Source organism: Dendrobium catenatum, unplaced genomic scaffold, assembly GCF_001605985.2.
Source record: "Dendrobium catenatum unplaced genomic scaffold, ASM160598v2 fragScaff_scaffold_633, whole genome shotgun sequence".
Taxonomy (NCBI): Eukaryota; Viridiplantae; Streptophyta; class Magnoliopsida; order Asparagales; family Orchidaceae; genus Dendrobium; species Dendrobium catenatum.
This window is the reverse complement of record NW_021319095.1, coordinates 216,749-230,638: the sequence shown is the minus strand read 5'-3', so window position 1 is coordinate 230,638 and position 13,890 is coordinate 216,749. Positions and strand designations below refer to the sequence as shown.

The 13,890-nt window shown below is 41.4% G+C and overlaps 2 protein-coding genes across 3 annotated transcripts; one reads left to right on the top strand and one right to left on the bottom strand.

The window, feature by feature from the left end:
* The first annotated feature begins 2,175 nt into the window (after positions 1-2,175).
* Positions 2,176-6,678, top strand: LOC110110857. The gene is made up of 2 exons (XM_020842499.2): positions 2,176-2,295; positions 5,245-6,678. Exon 2 carries the CDS (start codon positions 5,263-5,265, stop codon positions 6,475-6,477), a length of 1,215 nt encoding a protein of 404 aa, XP_020698158.1. The 5' UTR covers positions 2,176-2,295; positions 5,245-5,262; the 3' UTR covers positions 6,478-6,678.
* A 1,972-nt stretch (positions 6,679-8,650) lies between these two features.
* LOC110110843 (pentatricopeptide repeat-containing protein At1g28690, mitochondrial) lies at positions 8,651-10,628 on the bottom strand. 2 transcript variants are annotated; one of them, XM_020842491.2, is made up of 2 exons: positions 10,079-10,212; positions 8,651-9,990 (listed from the first exon to the last, which is right to left on the bottom strand). In XM_020842491.2, exons 1-2 carry the CDS (start codon positions 10,081-10,083, stop codon positions 8,724-8,726), a joined length of 1,272 nt encoding a protein of 423 aa, XP_020698150.1. In that variant the 5' UTR covers positions 10,084-10,212; the 3' UTR covers positions 8,651-8,723. The 2 variants fall into 2 exon arrangements, with proteins under 2 accessions (XP_020698150.1, XP_020698143.1); XM_020842484.2 differs by having other exon boundaries at positions 8,651-10,628.
* Between the last annotated feature and the right edge of the window lie 3,262 nt (positions 10,629-13,890).

Sequence of the window (13,890 nt, the reverse complement as noted above, 5' to 3'; positions counted from 1 at the left end):
AGAATTTTTTGTTATATATAAATATATATATATCGTGTTTTGTTGCAAAAGATTTGAGAAAATTTGGCATTGTTTGTATCTATAATAATATGCAACGTATGAAAAAAAAAAAAACATTGAGCTGAGTGGTAGGGGTGTCAAAATGAGTTCACGGGTTTGGTTCAGGTCGAACCCAGATTGAGCTGGGTTCAAACGGGTTGATCATAACCCAACCCAATTTTGTAAACGGGTCAACACTTCAGTCCCCAACCCGACCCGCTGATCCTGATTTTCTAGGGTCGAGGGTGTAACATCAGTTTTGCTCCAGTATCGTCCGGGCCGATCGTAGATCGTCCCGGGACGATCAGTTGAAATTTTGTTCCAGAATGTGTACAGAAGTTACAGAAAAATTTCCTCCCAGGATCGTCCGGGCCGATTGGGGATCGTCCCGGGACGATCAGAGCAATGCAAAAGTCAGAGAGTAGGGGTTTTTATCGTCCAAGAAAATTAATTATCGTCCTGAGAAATCGTCCCAGGACGAAGTGATTTTGTTCAGATCGTCCTGGACGACCGTGCGATCGGCCGGGCCGATCTCAAGCTTATTTAACAGAAATCAGCTCGTTTTGAAGAGAGAGAAAAATCTGATTTATAAAATATCTTTTTGAGGAGAGAGAAAGTCGAGGGCAAAAGTGAAAAAGTTGATTTTTGGGCGACGCCGGTCCGTTTTCATCCGTCGAGACAGTTCAAGAAATTGGTGTACGCAAAGTAAGGCACATTTCGCCTTTCTCAATTTTCAGAATGGTGAAGTTTGAACGATTTTTCTGTTCGGATTTCGTTTTCGTTAGCGAATTTCGACCGTATTTTCCGATTGGTTCAGTTTTTACCGCGTAACTTTTGGTATGTTTCTAAGGTGCTGAGTACGCACGTTTTAATTATTTTATGGAGAATTTTGACCAGATAGTTTTGATTCGGCGGTGTTTTCTTTTGACTGTAATTTCTGATGATGTCTGAAATTGTCTAGGCAGTAGAATGAAAGTCTTATAATGTTGTTGTGCATGTTCTGTGGTAATTTGGTAAATTTCTGAATCTGTGAATTTTGTGTAAATTCCGTATACTACCGTTATGCCGCTGGATTTTTATACGATTTCTGAAATTGTCCGGATTTGTTCTGAAATGACATGATATGATTGTGCGCTATAAAAAGGGAGTTATAAGGGGTCAGAATCCTGTGAGATCCTGTCTGTGTCTGGGAAATCTGAAATGAGCTCTGAAATCTGAAAATAAGTTCTGTTCATGATCTGATGATAAGTTCTGTTCTTGTGCTATAAGCACATCTATTCTGGTGCCATGAGCACAAAGGGAGGCATAAGGGGCCAGAATCCGAGAGATTCTGTCAGGTGTCAGGGAATCTGTTCAAGATAGATGATCCGTTCCGCTGTATTTTGATGTTTATAGTAGCTCTGTGTGTCTGTTTCTGTGTGTAAATGTTTGGAAGAAAGTTCTGAAACAGATTCCAAAGCCAGATCCTGGAATCAGTTCAGTCAGTTTGAGTTTGGGCACGACCCGATGCGAGCGGGATCCGTCCCGGTCGGGTTGGGTCGTGACAGAGGGAGAACGTGTTGTGCGAACTAGGCGTGTGCTCGGTGCAGGCGCGATCTGGCGAGAGCAGGACGGCAGGACTACGGGAGTTAGAACAATGTGCTTGGGTGCTAGCTGTTGGGTGTGGTCTGTGCAAACCTGAGTGAGGAAGTCAAAATGGCGCCACAACGAGAAGGTAATTGGGCGACCTCGACTGGGCAGCCTCACCTGCTTTGTGCGGTCGCGAGCGCGCTCACTGTGGGAGTCTGCAGAGGTGGATGGTGAACTGGCAGAGACTGGAGAGCTGTCACGAGCGAGGACTGGCGGGCCAAATCATGTCACTTTCGAATTTCTGGGTCAACCCGACCCGATTTTTGAAATAGGTCTGTTTATTGAATCCCGACCTGTATGACAAATAGGTTGAACAGAATCCAAATTTTTCCGGTCAGGTCCGGATCAAATTTCGAATCGTGTTAAATATTGACACTACTTAGTGCGCAAGGCCCCCCATGAAAATGGCATGAGAGGCGCTAACAAATCTGCCACATCAGCTGCACGATATTTTAAGTGGAAGTGGGTCCATCTTCGCGTCAGCCAGCCGGCCAAAACCTACTTTATTGCTTCCTTCCTTTTGCGCACAAAAGAGCCCACACAGGTATTCCCTCTCCTCTCCTCTCCTCTCCTCTCTCTCTGTCTCTGTCAAACTCACGAACCAGAGAAGCAGAAGTGCCCGACCAAGTAAGTAAAATAATTCATCCAAAATCTTCTAGGATTTTTATTTACCGGAGAGAAGAGTTACATATCTTATCATTTAATTTCTCCTTTGCCCTCTCCTTCCTTTCTCTATTTCATCCTGTGCTTGATCTTTTGTTATTTTCTTCTTTTTTATCACAATCTCTGTGGCTTTTCAGCTTGATTTGTTGATAGGATTTCCTGTAATTATTTGTAAATTTTTCTTTGTTTATTTCAACGTATGGTTTCCATAGGATTTTTAAGAGTTGAAGTCTTAAATCTTTTACTGATTAGAAGCCCCTCCGAACAAAAATGGGGTCACCCATTGTGGGCCACAAATCCATCTCCATTTCAAGATATGACCGAGATTGTATGTGTAGAAATAATAAGATTTTTATCTGATGAGTTTGACACGATTCAACCACATGAATTTCATTTATAATGGGAACAATCATTAAGGACCTATTCAATAGCATGAGTCATGACTCTCATTTGTTAGTATCCGATCAAATTAGTTGCATCATTGTTTTGCTCGGCGATGATGAAGCAAACCTCAAATAGTTAGGAGAGGGTTTTAAATGACTAAGGCTTCATTTGTAATAACTTTTTTTTTTTGCTTTATTTTTTAGATAATAACTATAATTTCTATTTGGTCACGGCTTTGTTGCTGCTTTTAAGAAATTTTTGTATCACCATGAAGCTATTTTATATAGTAACTTTAAAAAAAGTTGCTTTTTCTACAATAATTTTATAATCAACTTTATAAAAAGTTGCAACTACGAACCCTAAGTTGATTTGTAGCCACCAAAGCCTCATAATTTGATCAAATGCTTAGTGAGGTAGACTACGACGGTGTGGTCCTTGATTCACACAAGTGTGTTGTTTTATCAATATATGATATGTGGCCCAAGTAACCATGAAGATATTTCACTAGATCAAAATAATTGTGAGGTTTTAAAAGATTAGCTGGTAGAGATGCATAAATAAGTTCTCTTATGCATGCAACAAACTCTGAAATGGTAAGGAATAAATCTATGCAGATTTCTACAATCATCTTCATTGGATATAACCACAACTTAGATATATTTTGAAAGTATGTGAAATGAAAAGAAATTTTCTTAATAATTAATTCAGCCTTATTCATCTTTTATCTATCAAGATAATGTTTTTGTCAAACTCTTGTGGATCCTAGATGTTCCCATTTCTCCATCATATAATCCTTCTATGGGTGCCAAACTTGTGAGTGACAGTGTACTACCTTTTTGACCAAGTAAGGCTTTTAAACAGCAACAAGCTGCCAGTATGGATAAGGGTATGCATGGTTAACTTGTTGCTGCAAGATATATGCAACATAAGCTCATTATCAAATCTCATATCGGAGCAAATAACTGTTAGGGATTTTTTTTTTGGAGGAAGAAGAAGCATCTTGAGCATCTTGTATGAGAGAGAGGGAGGAAAAATAGAAGTGAATATTATTTCCTTTTCCCCACCTTTATAGAGAATTCAAACCTCTACTTATAATGCTATAAGTAGCTCAGATGAACCTAAGAAACAATATAACCTAAAATTGGATCAAATTACAACAATCTCTATCTTGATCTAAATGCTTAACAAAATTTTCCCTCCAGTTGCCTCTTCTCCTCCGCCTGCTTTTGTCTACCAAACAAGAATCAAGCAAGAAGGATTGTCTGTAACCTTCTTATTGCCTCCTCATAGGTTACACATAAGTAGGGCTTTAGATCCTCCCCTCTTACAACGAATAGCCAGACCAAACAAACATGTTGCACCTCCAGATCCATGGCCTCCTGTCCGGTTTGCATGTTTGACGACTTCACCTCCCAATCGAGGCTTGCGGCACCAGGCCGCTTCGTGCTTCTTAAATCAAGAATTCTGGCACCCGCGTGAATTGTATCACCAAGCTCGCGAAAAGTCCGCATATAGCTCACTTAGCTCGAACTCCCGCACTTGTGAGAAGCCCACAAACCCACGCGACTTGCTCACGTGATGCCCATGCTGACCCGTGTGTGTCCATATTGCACACAACCTCAGCCCTCGCGTGTCTGTCCAACGCCTCGTAGCCCTGCGAGCATCCATGTGCACGTCCAGCATAAGCCCACACCTCTTGCGCTCGCGAATGAGCCCATGCTTTCGCCCTACTTTCAGAACTTGCGTGAATAGTACGTACACGCCTGCGTCATGGCTCCCAAGAGCTTGTGTGATGCACCGTGCTCACTCATGATCCATGCCTGCGCGACCTTGCCACTGGCCCGCTTTCGCTTCACATGCAGTTTGCCAATTGGTCTTGCAGCTTATGCTCCTATCCGTATTGACCTCCTCCCCTTCCTGATTACAAGAACTTTCCTCCACGTCGAGATTGCCTCCATCAGGCTTTAATACCAATTGTTATGAATTTTTTTGGAGGAAGAAGAAGCATCTTGAGCTTCTTGAATGAGAGAGAGGGAGGGAGAGGGAAGGGAGGGAGATCTCAGATATGGAGGAAAAATAGAATTGAATATTTTTTTATTTCCCCCACCTTTATCGAGAATCCAAACCTCTACTTATACAGTAGAATAAGTACGATGAAACTAAAAAATAACATAATCTAATGCTGGACCAAATCACAACACCAAAGCTGTTGTATGGATCTATGAGAAATTTTATCCAAATTTTAAGGTGCTCCTATTTAAAATAACAATAGGAACTATTCTTTGATGGGGCCATTTATGTGGAATGACATTAATGCCAATTTATTTCCAGGATTCAGGGTTTCATCCAACATGTTGAGGAATTGCTATGCCCATAATATTTGGAATGTAATAAACAGCTCATAAATATAAAAGAATATCAAATAATTTATTCTAAAATTAAAATTTGGGTATAATGGTGATATTTACGTGTATTTTTAAGATATATATAATGATTTTATTATTAACTTATTTTCATTTGGTTTTGAAGGATCGCCTTGCGGGCAATATGAATATGACGTCGGAACTAGGCGCTGGCTTCGTCACCACCACTACGACGTCCGATCACCCGCCGCCGCCGCCATCCCGCAGGCACCACGACGATTCATCCGTCTCTCCCACCGCCGCCGGCCACCGCATCAGACTGATGTGCAGCTTCGGCGGCCGAATCCTCCCTCGCCCTCACGACCACCAGCTTCGCTACGTCGGCGGCGATACACGCATCGTCGCCATCCCCCGCTTCGCATCCTTCTCAACCCTCCTCTCCAAGCTCTCCAAAATATCCGGCTCCTCCGTCCCCGTCGACCAACTCTCCGTCAAGTACCAGCTTCCCAACGAGGACCTCGAAGCCCTCATCTCTCTCACCTCCGACGAGGACGTTGAAAACATGATGGATGAATACGATCGCCTCTTCTCTTCCCGAACCCCCCGTCTCCGCCTCTTCCTCTTCAACAACGCCGCCGATTCCTCCGGAGCCTTCGGCTCCATCCTCGACCGCTCCGGCGGCTCTAAGCGCGACGACTGGTTCTTCGACGCGCTCAACGGCTCCGGTGCAACGCCGCCGTCGCTTCTTGAGCGCGGCCGTTCCGAGGCGTCCTCAATCATCTCCGAGGTCCCGGATTACCTCTTCGGTTTAGATAATAACTCCGACGAAACGCCGCCGGCTGGGGCCAGGCAGATGAGTCTGGGTCTGGAAAATCTCTCCTTATCTGAACCGGCAATCACCAAACCCGGACAGAAATTAGACGATGATATCCCGGTCGAACCGCAGGTTCAATGCCAAACCAGCTACGTTCCGAATCCGGGTTGGCAGTTTGTACCTGAACCGATGCCAGTTTACTATGTTCCCGGACCGATGATGCCTGCGGGGAGCATACCGGTCCAGCAGGTCCAGATGCCGATGCCGATGCCGATGCCATTCCAATTTGTGTCTCACCAGGCCAGCGGCGGTGGGCAGGCTCCGGGTGGCTATGGACAGCCGGTTCAAGGGGTTGTGGGGAATCCGATTCACGGTGGTCCGGTCTATGTTGGTGGGACCCAGATGGTCGGCGCGCCTTACGAGTACCCGGTTCCAGGTGAGGCATACGAGTTTGTGACCAGCGGAGGGTTGATGAGAAATCCAACGGCTATGCCATTGTATCAACCCGCCGGGATTGCTCCGGCGGGTGCAGAGCTGGCAATGCCAGGCGGGTCTGAGTTCAGACTGCCAAGGACTTCTCAATAGTTACGGAGAAAAATAATTGAAGATTTATTGTCTAAAGTTTCATTTTTTTTGTCCCCTGCTTGTCCTCTCAATTTGTGTTTTGGGCATTTTTTTTTTACTTTTTTTTTTGGTTCTGCGATGAACTTTTTAAACGTTTTGGTGTTAAAACTTGTTTGTAAATGTAATTTGTTGTATAAAAGCTGGTGGCTTTTGAATTTTATAGTGAAGGTATGTATATCATGTGCTCATTCAAAGAATGAGCAGAAAGGAACGAGACAGCAACGAGTGGTGGAAATTTTTAGTGCAGGGGAATGTACAATGCTACGGATGCAACCACGAACAAGAGAAGAGTGTAGAGTTAGAGAGGTTGGTCATGCCCCGCCATCAATATTTGGTTTGATGATCAAGAAATTATTAACGTTCAAATGTGGTAAACGGGCTTATTGGGAATTGGATGTCATCTGAATCAATCAACTCAAGTTAGATCAAATCGATCTATGAACACATTGCCTAAACTCCATTCCCTTTGATGATGACAACGATCTTATTAAGGGACCCTATTGGTTTTGTGTGGATTTTAATTGTATCGATCAATCAAGTTGTACTGTTAACTCAGACCTTAATTCTATCGATTGAGTTCGTCGGGGGTTCCAAGGGGTCTTCAATTGCTTTTGGTTCGATGGCCTTGCCTCAGAAATTTTTTTTTTTCCATATAATGGTACAATGACATGACATTGTTGAGCGCTGCAAAGAAAAAAAAATACTTGAGTTCATCTCTCTCCCTCTCTCCCTCCTCTTCCAAGAAGCTTATGAAGGAAGGGATTCTTCCTCATTAAGATCATAACATCTAGTATCAGAGCCTTGTTGAGGAGATTGAGGAAGAAAGATGAAAGGTTCTTGTAGTCAAGAAAGAGAGGAGCCGAGCAAGCTGCCGTTGAGACACGCCGGGGAAGTAGGTCTCCATTCTGTTTGCGTGAGGTAGACAGGAGGGGAGGTTGGACATTAGGTCGGTTTCAAATCGGACGCGATTGACAGGTGCGGCAGGTGTTGGAGTGGCGGCTGGATGGGTTGCAGAGTATGTTGCTGAAGGCCGCGGCGGTGCAAAGGCTATGAACGCTGGTGTTCTTATCCGGCTTGTATTTACTGGACCCTCCGGCAAAGCCTTCTACCAAGGGCATCCAGGTGATGCCAAAAGCTCAGATAAGCCACCCTTTAGATCCGTTATCTACTGCTAAAATTTTATGTATTTTCAGTGGTTCCAAAAGAACTACTTCAACATATCGCATGCTATCTCGCACCTCAGGGGTCTTCCCGACAGCTCTAACTGTTGCTACAACCACAAAAATTTCGAACTGTTGCTAACACCACAGGTGATGCATATCTGAGCTTTCGCCATAGTAATCAACGCAGCAGCGAAGCCATGAGGAAGCGAGGGCATTGAGGGCATGGATTTGGTTATGGTTGATGCATGGTGCGTTGATTACTATGGTGAGGCAGGCCGTTTCAGATTCAAAATTCTTTCATTTCTTGATTAAGATCCATTCAGATTTGAGGCGGAGCTTTTGAGTCAATTTGAGGATTGATCCGTAAGGAGGGTCTTTTGGTTGTTGTGTCGGAGCAGTGGATCAAATCAAGAACCTGTGCGACAGGTTGGTCGCGAACTCAGAATTAGACAGGTGTAGTGCGAGCTCGCAAGTTGGAGTCCACATGTGTGTCCGAGGAAGACTGGCGACTCAGTGCTGGAGCATGAGCTGGAGCTGAGGTCTGGAACACACGAGGGAGGTAGTTCACGAGCGGAATTGAGCTCGGTTTGATGAGATTGCTAGTGGAGTTAGTACATGAAGATAGTTAGATCACAGTAGGTGCAGAGATGATTCTTTGATTGTAAAACTTGGATCAAGGTGGAGATTGCTAGGTGTTGATCCAGGTTTTATATTAGATTGATCTGCATTGACATCTTATCCATGTAAATATCTATAAATAGAGTGAATAGGCTGATGTATAATTTGGGGAAAATTTTAATAAAGCTTTATGATAGATTTTCCTCCAAATCTCTCTCTCTCTCTCTCTCTCTCTCTCTCTTGTAAGCAGAGCTCAAAAAAGCTCAAGAACCGCCAGTTGTTACTTCGTGGACAAATCTACCTTTTCTCATAATAAACAAAACACTGCCAGTTGTTACTTCGTGGAAGAAGAGTGAAGAAACAATCAGGCTTTTAAAAGGTAACCAGTAACAAAAATTTAATTTTTATGTCAAGGAGACTCCAACATTATAAAGCGGATCGTCCACTTATTTCATCAAAGTGGAAGCCATGCAAACCTTCTTCCGAGTCAACCCAACTATATCCTGCATTTTTAGAGACCCTTCTCTCCTTCATCATTTCCCTTACTCTAAAAACACCATCCCACCTACCTGCTGCAGCAAAGGTATTAGACAAAGCAAGGTAAGCTCCTGGCCTCTCATTTCTGCATAACTTGAAGAGCTCCATTGCAGCAATATCTGCCATGGCAACATGGCCATGAACCCTGCTTGCCCCAAGCAAAGCACCCCAAACATCAGAATTTGGTTTCTCAGGAATTCTTTTAATGAAATCATAAGCTTCAAGAAGACGATCAGCCCTCCCCAATAGATCCACCATACAAGCATAATGCTCCATTCTAGGTTGCAGACCATGATCCTTTTCCATGCTTTCGAATATCTCCTTGCCACCTGACACCAAACCTGCATGCCCGCAAGCTGATAGAACACTAAGAAAAGTAGTATGATTGGGCTTGACATCAGAACAAGTCCTCATCTTGTTAAAAAGCTTAAGAGCCTCTTCTGATATTCCATTCTTTCCATAGCCATCGATCATTGAAGTCCATGAGAAAACATTCTTCTCCTGCATGCTATCAAAGATCTTCCTAGCATCCTCCACCCCACCACACTTGCCATACATGTCTATGAGCGCACTCCCAGCTTTAACATGACAGTAGATGCAAGTCTTGATAATTTGGCAATGTAACTGCTGCCCAAATTCAATTACCGATAAGAGCGAGCAAGCTCCAATCACACTCACAGCAGTGGAAATCGTCGGCTTATAGCCTTCAAATCTCATTTCCTTATAAACTTCAAACGATCTTGAAGCTTTTTCGACAAGTTTGCTGTAACCTTCAATCATTGCATTATAGACAACATCATCTTTCTGGACTAGGCATCTGAAGACCTCTTCAGCATCTTTAAAAGAATTCTGGTTCATGTAGCCTACGATCAATGCAGTAGAACAAACAAGACTCCTCCTTGGCAAAGCATCGAAGATGCTTCTAGCATATCCAATCATACCATTCTTCACATACGAATCAATCAAAGCTGCAAACAAGAAGTCATCGTACCAGAGTTCTGATTTAATGATCTGGGAATGTGTCTGTTTTGCAAGATTAAATGAAACCATAGCTGCAGACAACCTCAAAACCATGGATAAGGTGAAACCATCAGGCTTCTCCCCAGAAAATGAAAGTTTTCTAGCAAGTTCCAGGCACTTTTCAGTAATTCCAGCCCTGAAATACCCAGAAATTAAGTAGTTAAAAGCAGAGACAGTCGGCTTTGTCATTTCATCAAACACCTTGCGAGCGTTGTTCAACGAACCGCATTTTAAATGAAGAATGAGGAGTTTGATGGAGATGCTAGTACTGGAGTGGTGCCCGGATTTGATGATGTGGGCATGGATGGGTTTTCCTTGAGATGGGGAGCTGGAATCGATAAAGCTCTGAAGAGCGGCGGCCATGGAGACCGAGCTCTGTCGACGAATAAAAAAGAGACACGGCGCCAGCGACATGGTTGCATTGCAGCTTCAGCTTTTGGACCGTAATAGAGCAGAAAAAACAGCTCTGCCGAAGAAACAATGAAGACGCAGGTTTCAGGAACGAAATTATAAACTACAACTTAACTACGCCCGTTGTAAAAAATTCTGATTTCTAGCTTAAGTTCAAGATTTAACGGCTCTGGCTTTCACTTAACGAACTAAGGCTTCCTTTGGGACGGCTTTCTCACTGCTTTGTAAAGCGGCTTTTTTTTTTTTATCACAAATTGTCCTAGGCGAAGGGTTCCGCACCTCCCGATCATGAGCCACCTCCCTATCATGAACCGTCCGAGCTCAAGGGATTGAAGTTTGTTTTGATCCACACGTAGCAAGGCGACGTCCAACGCCCGATTGAGGAACCACACGATTTGTTTAAAACCGACGCCGGTTCTCCAGTTCCACGATTTGATCGCCGATCCTAACTATTTTTTTGTCGGTTTCCTATGAGACCGGTTATGTGATAGAACCAAACTGGCCGGCGGCTGACCAATTCACGGTTCAACCAATTGAATGGATGTTCTGATTCGGTTTTAAAAACCTTAACTTAATATAATGACATAAAATAAAACATTGACCCATTATTTTTTATACTACGGCTCATCTAATATTTGAGATGATATCTAAATTTAAGCTTTAAAAATGTGTTAGTTTTATGCTTCATTTGGAATAATTTTTTATCACAGTTTTTTCACTATTTTAAAAAAAAATTACGCTTAAAATTTATTTTAAAAAAATAGTAAGAAAATCATCCTAAACAAAGCCTTAGATTTTATTTGCAATAACTTTTTTACTGTAATATAAAATAACTTTATAGTATAGTTTTTTTTATATTAAAATTTTATTTTAAAAAATAATTAAAAAGATGTCCCAAATGAAGCCTTAGCTATTTAATTTGGCTTACACAATTCTATTATATGTCAACCTCGATCTGAATGCTCCCTCATTTGGTAATTTTAAATTGTTTGATATTTGAAGGATATCAAAGCTTCAATTAGATTGGAAAGGTGGGCATTAGCCAAGGGTTTGGATGCTAATCTGGTGGATCTGAAATCTCAGCAATTCAATCCTCTTTCCCTCATGGAGGAGGACCCTTCAAACCCCTCCCTTAATGCTTCTCTATCCTCTTGAAGCAATAGACTATCCAACTGTGTAACCTCTTGGGTCTCTCAAAGGTCCAAGGCTAGGTGGATGAGTCGGGTGAAGATAATTTGAAGTTCCTTTAGTAAGGATTAACCTAAGGAAAAATTACAACAAGATCAAAGAGATTACTACTTCTGTTTGCACCTTTTTCTCTCACTAGGAATTTTCACTGCTCTAATACGTCACTTCTCTAACCTTTACAACGCTCCCCTCTCCCCCGTGCCCGCTATGAAGCCCCTTAAGTAAATGAAGTTAAACTCTTAAACAACGAGGAGCTTTTTGGTGTAATAGTTGATTTTTTTTTTTTTTTAAGAAACTCCGTAGTTAAGCTTGCTCATCCCAGAGAAATTTTGGAATGGGTGACCTCCTTGAAAGTTACACCAACAAGACAAAAATGCAAGGCCCCTAGGTCAAAGCGAATAATATTTCAAAAGTTAAAAGTTTGGTTGTTACAAATTATATTAAAGCAATGCACCAGCTGAAAGATGGGAACTAAGTGTCATACAAGACAAAGTGCCACGCAATAGGAGACTCCTCTTAAACCTTGTATGGGATAAAGTGCTACATGGTGGGAGTCACCACTTGAACTTGTAGGGATCACCTCTAAAACTTATATGTCTGGTGGATGATTTTGGGATACGTATGTTGACGAGGATGTCAGTTACTTAAGTATGAGTGATTGTGAAAACCCTTAAATAAAAGAAGTTAAGCTCTTGAACATCGAGACACTTTTTGATGTAATGATGTAATGGTTGGAATTTCATTTAGAAACTTCGCAATTAAGCGTGCTCATCCTGGAGAAATCCTGGGATTGATGACCTCCTGGGACGTTACACCAACAGGACAATATTGTGAGGCCCTTAGGTCAAAGCGGACAATATCTCAATAGTTAAGAGTTTGAGATATTACAAATGATATCAGAGAAATACACTAGCTAGAATATGGGAACTAAGTGCAATACAAGATAAAATGTTATGTCATGAGAGCCACCTCTTGAATCCTATATGGGATAAAGTGCTACATGGAGGGAGTCACCACTTGAACTTATAAGGGCCACCTTTAGAATCCTATCTGCCTGGTGGATGATTCTGGGATACAAATGCCACCAAATTTCTTTTCATTATTATTGAGATTATCTTAAGAGGCCATTCAACTCTTTTTACACAAGGTTGTGTTACATATCCTCAAGAATATATGAATTTAATAATTCATTTAGAGCTGAAATTATTTATTAAAATTGCATGTAAAAACTCACGAAAATTCATGAGTTGTAGTATAAAATATCTCAGCCACGAGCCGCTACATCAAGGAGGCTTGATGGAGTAAGGTTTGCAATCAAGATCTCATGTGGGGCATGGAGCTAAGCACACAAGTTTATTAATAAATGAAATAGGAAAAATATGAGGAAGAAGCTCCTCACTCTAGTTCCTCAATTATATGGCTTTTATTTATAAAAGAATGCTATCTTATCTAAGCTTGGACCCTCTAAGGTTTCTTGTGTAAAAATCCAATAACAAACCCAAAAACCCTTCTTCGACTTCCTTTTTTAGAGAGGGAAGGCTAGTTATGATATGGGATATCATTTATGAAATATGATGCATAATTTGCATCATATATTTATGACAAAAATCATTACTCTAAAAGAGGGCTTTATAAGGTATGCCACATCATGGGATGAAATTGTTAAGCTAGTATAATTATTACACGATTAATGATCTTTATGGGGCCAAAATCTATTTGACTTTAGGACATTATTATGGCTCTTGCCTATCTTGGTACTCAACACATGGCTCTTAAGAATTTATCAAGGTTGCTTAATAAGCTACTTTTTTATTTTAATGTTGTATGATAAAAAATTCTTTTATGTTAGGTTCATCGTGACAACATCAGAGATTCTCTCAAGAGTTCATATCTTAGCTTTCACATATTTTGGCTACTCTCCGCATCATTGAATCACCTAATCTTGTGATCTAAATATCTTTCTATACATCATTCATATAATCATTCAATGAGTTTGATTGAGGTCTCATTATCCCTGACCACATCTACAAAATATTTTTATCCCTTTGATTTTATTCACTTGCAAAATATCTTTTTCCAACAACTGTAAATGTAATAATACTTCAAAGGTTTGTGTTTTATTTTAGAGTGGAAAGCTACATTCTACACTACATGAACTTCACATTGATTGTTAAAAAAGGGCCGGACATCCTCTTATATTCTAACTTGTTCTACCTAAAGCTTTAAAGCTAAACTATCTCCTTGCCAGCTTTAGTGATAATTATATACTCTATCTCTATTTATCAATAGTGTAATTATCATCAATAACTATCACCCAACTGATGATAAAGCCATCTGAGATGTAGATGTACTTTGTAGTTCTTCTTCATATATATATTTGACAATTTCATGCCTACTCTTTTTGAGCGATTTTAGGTAGTTCAACATCAAATAACTT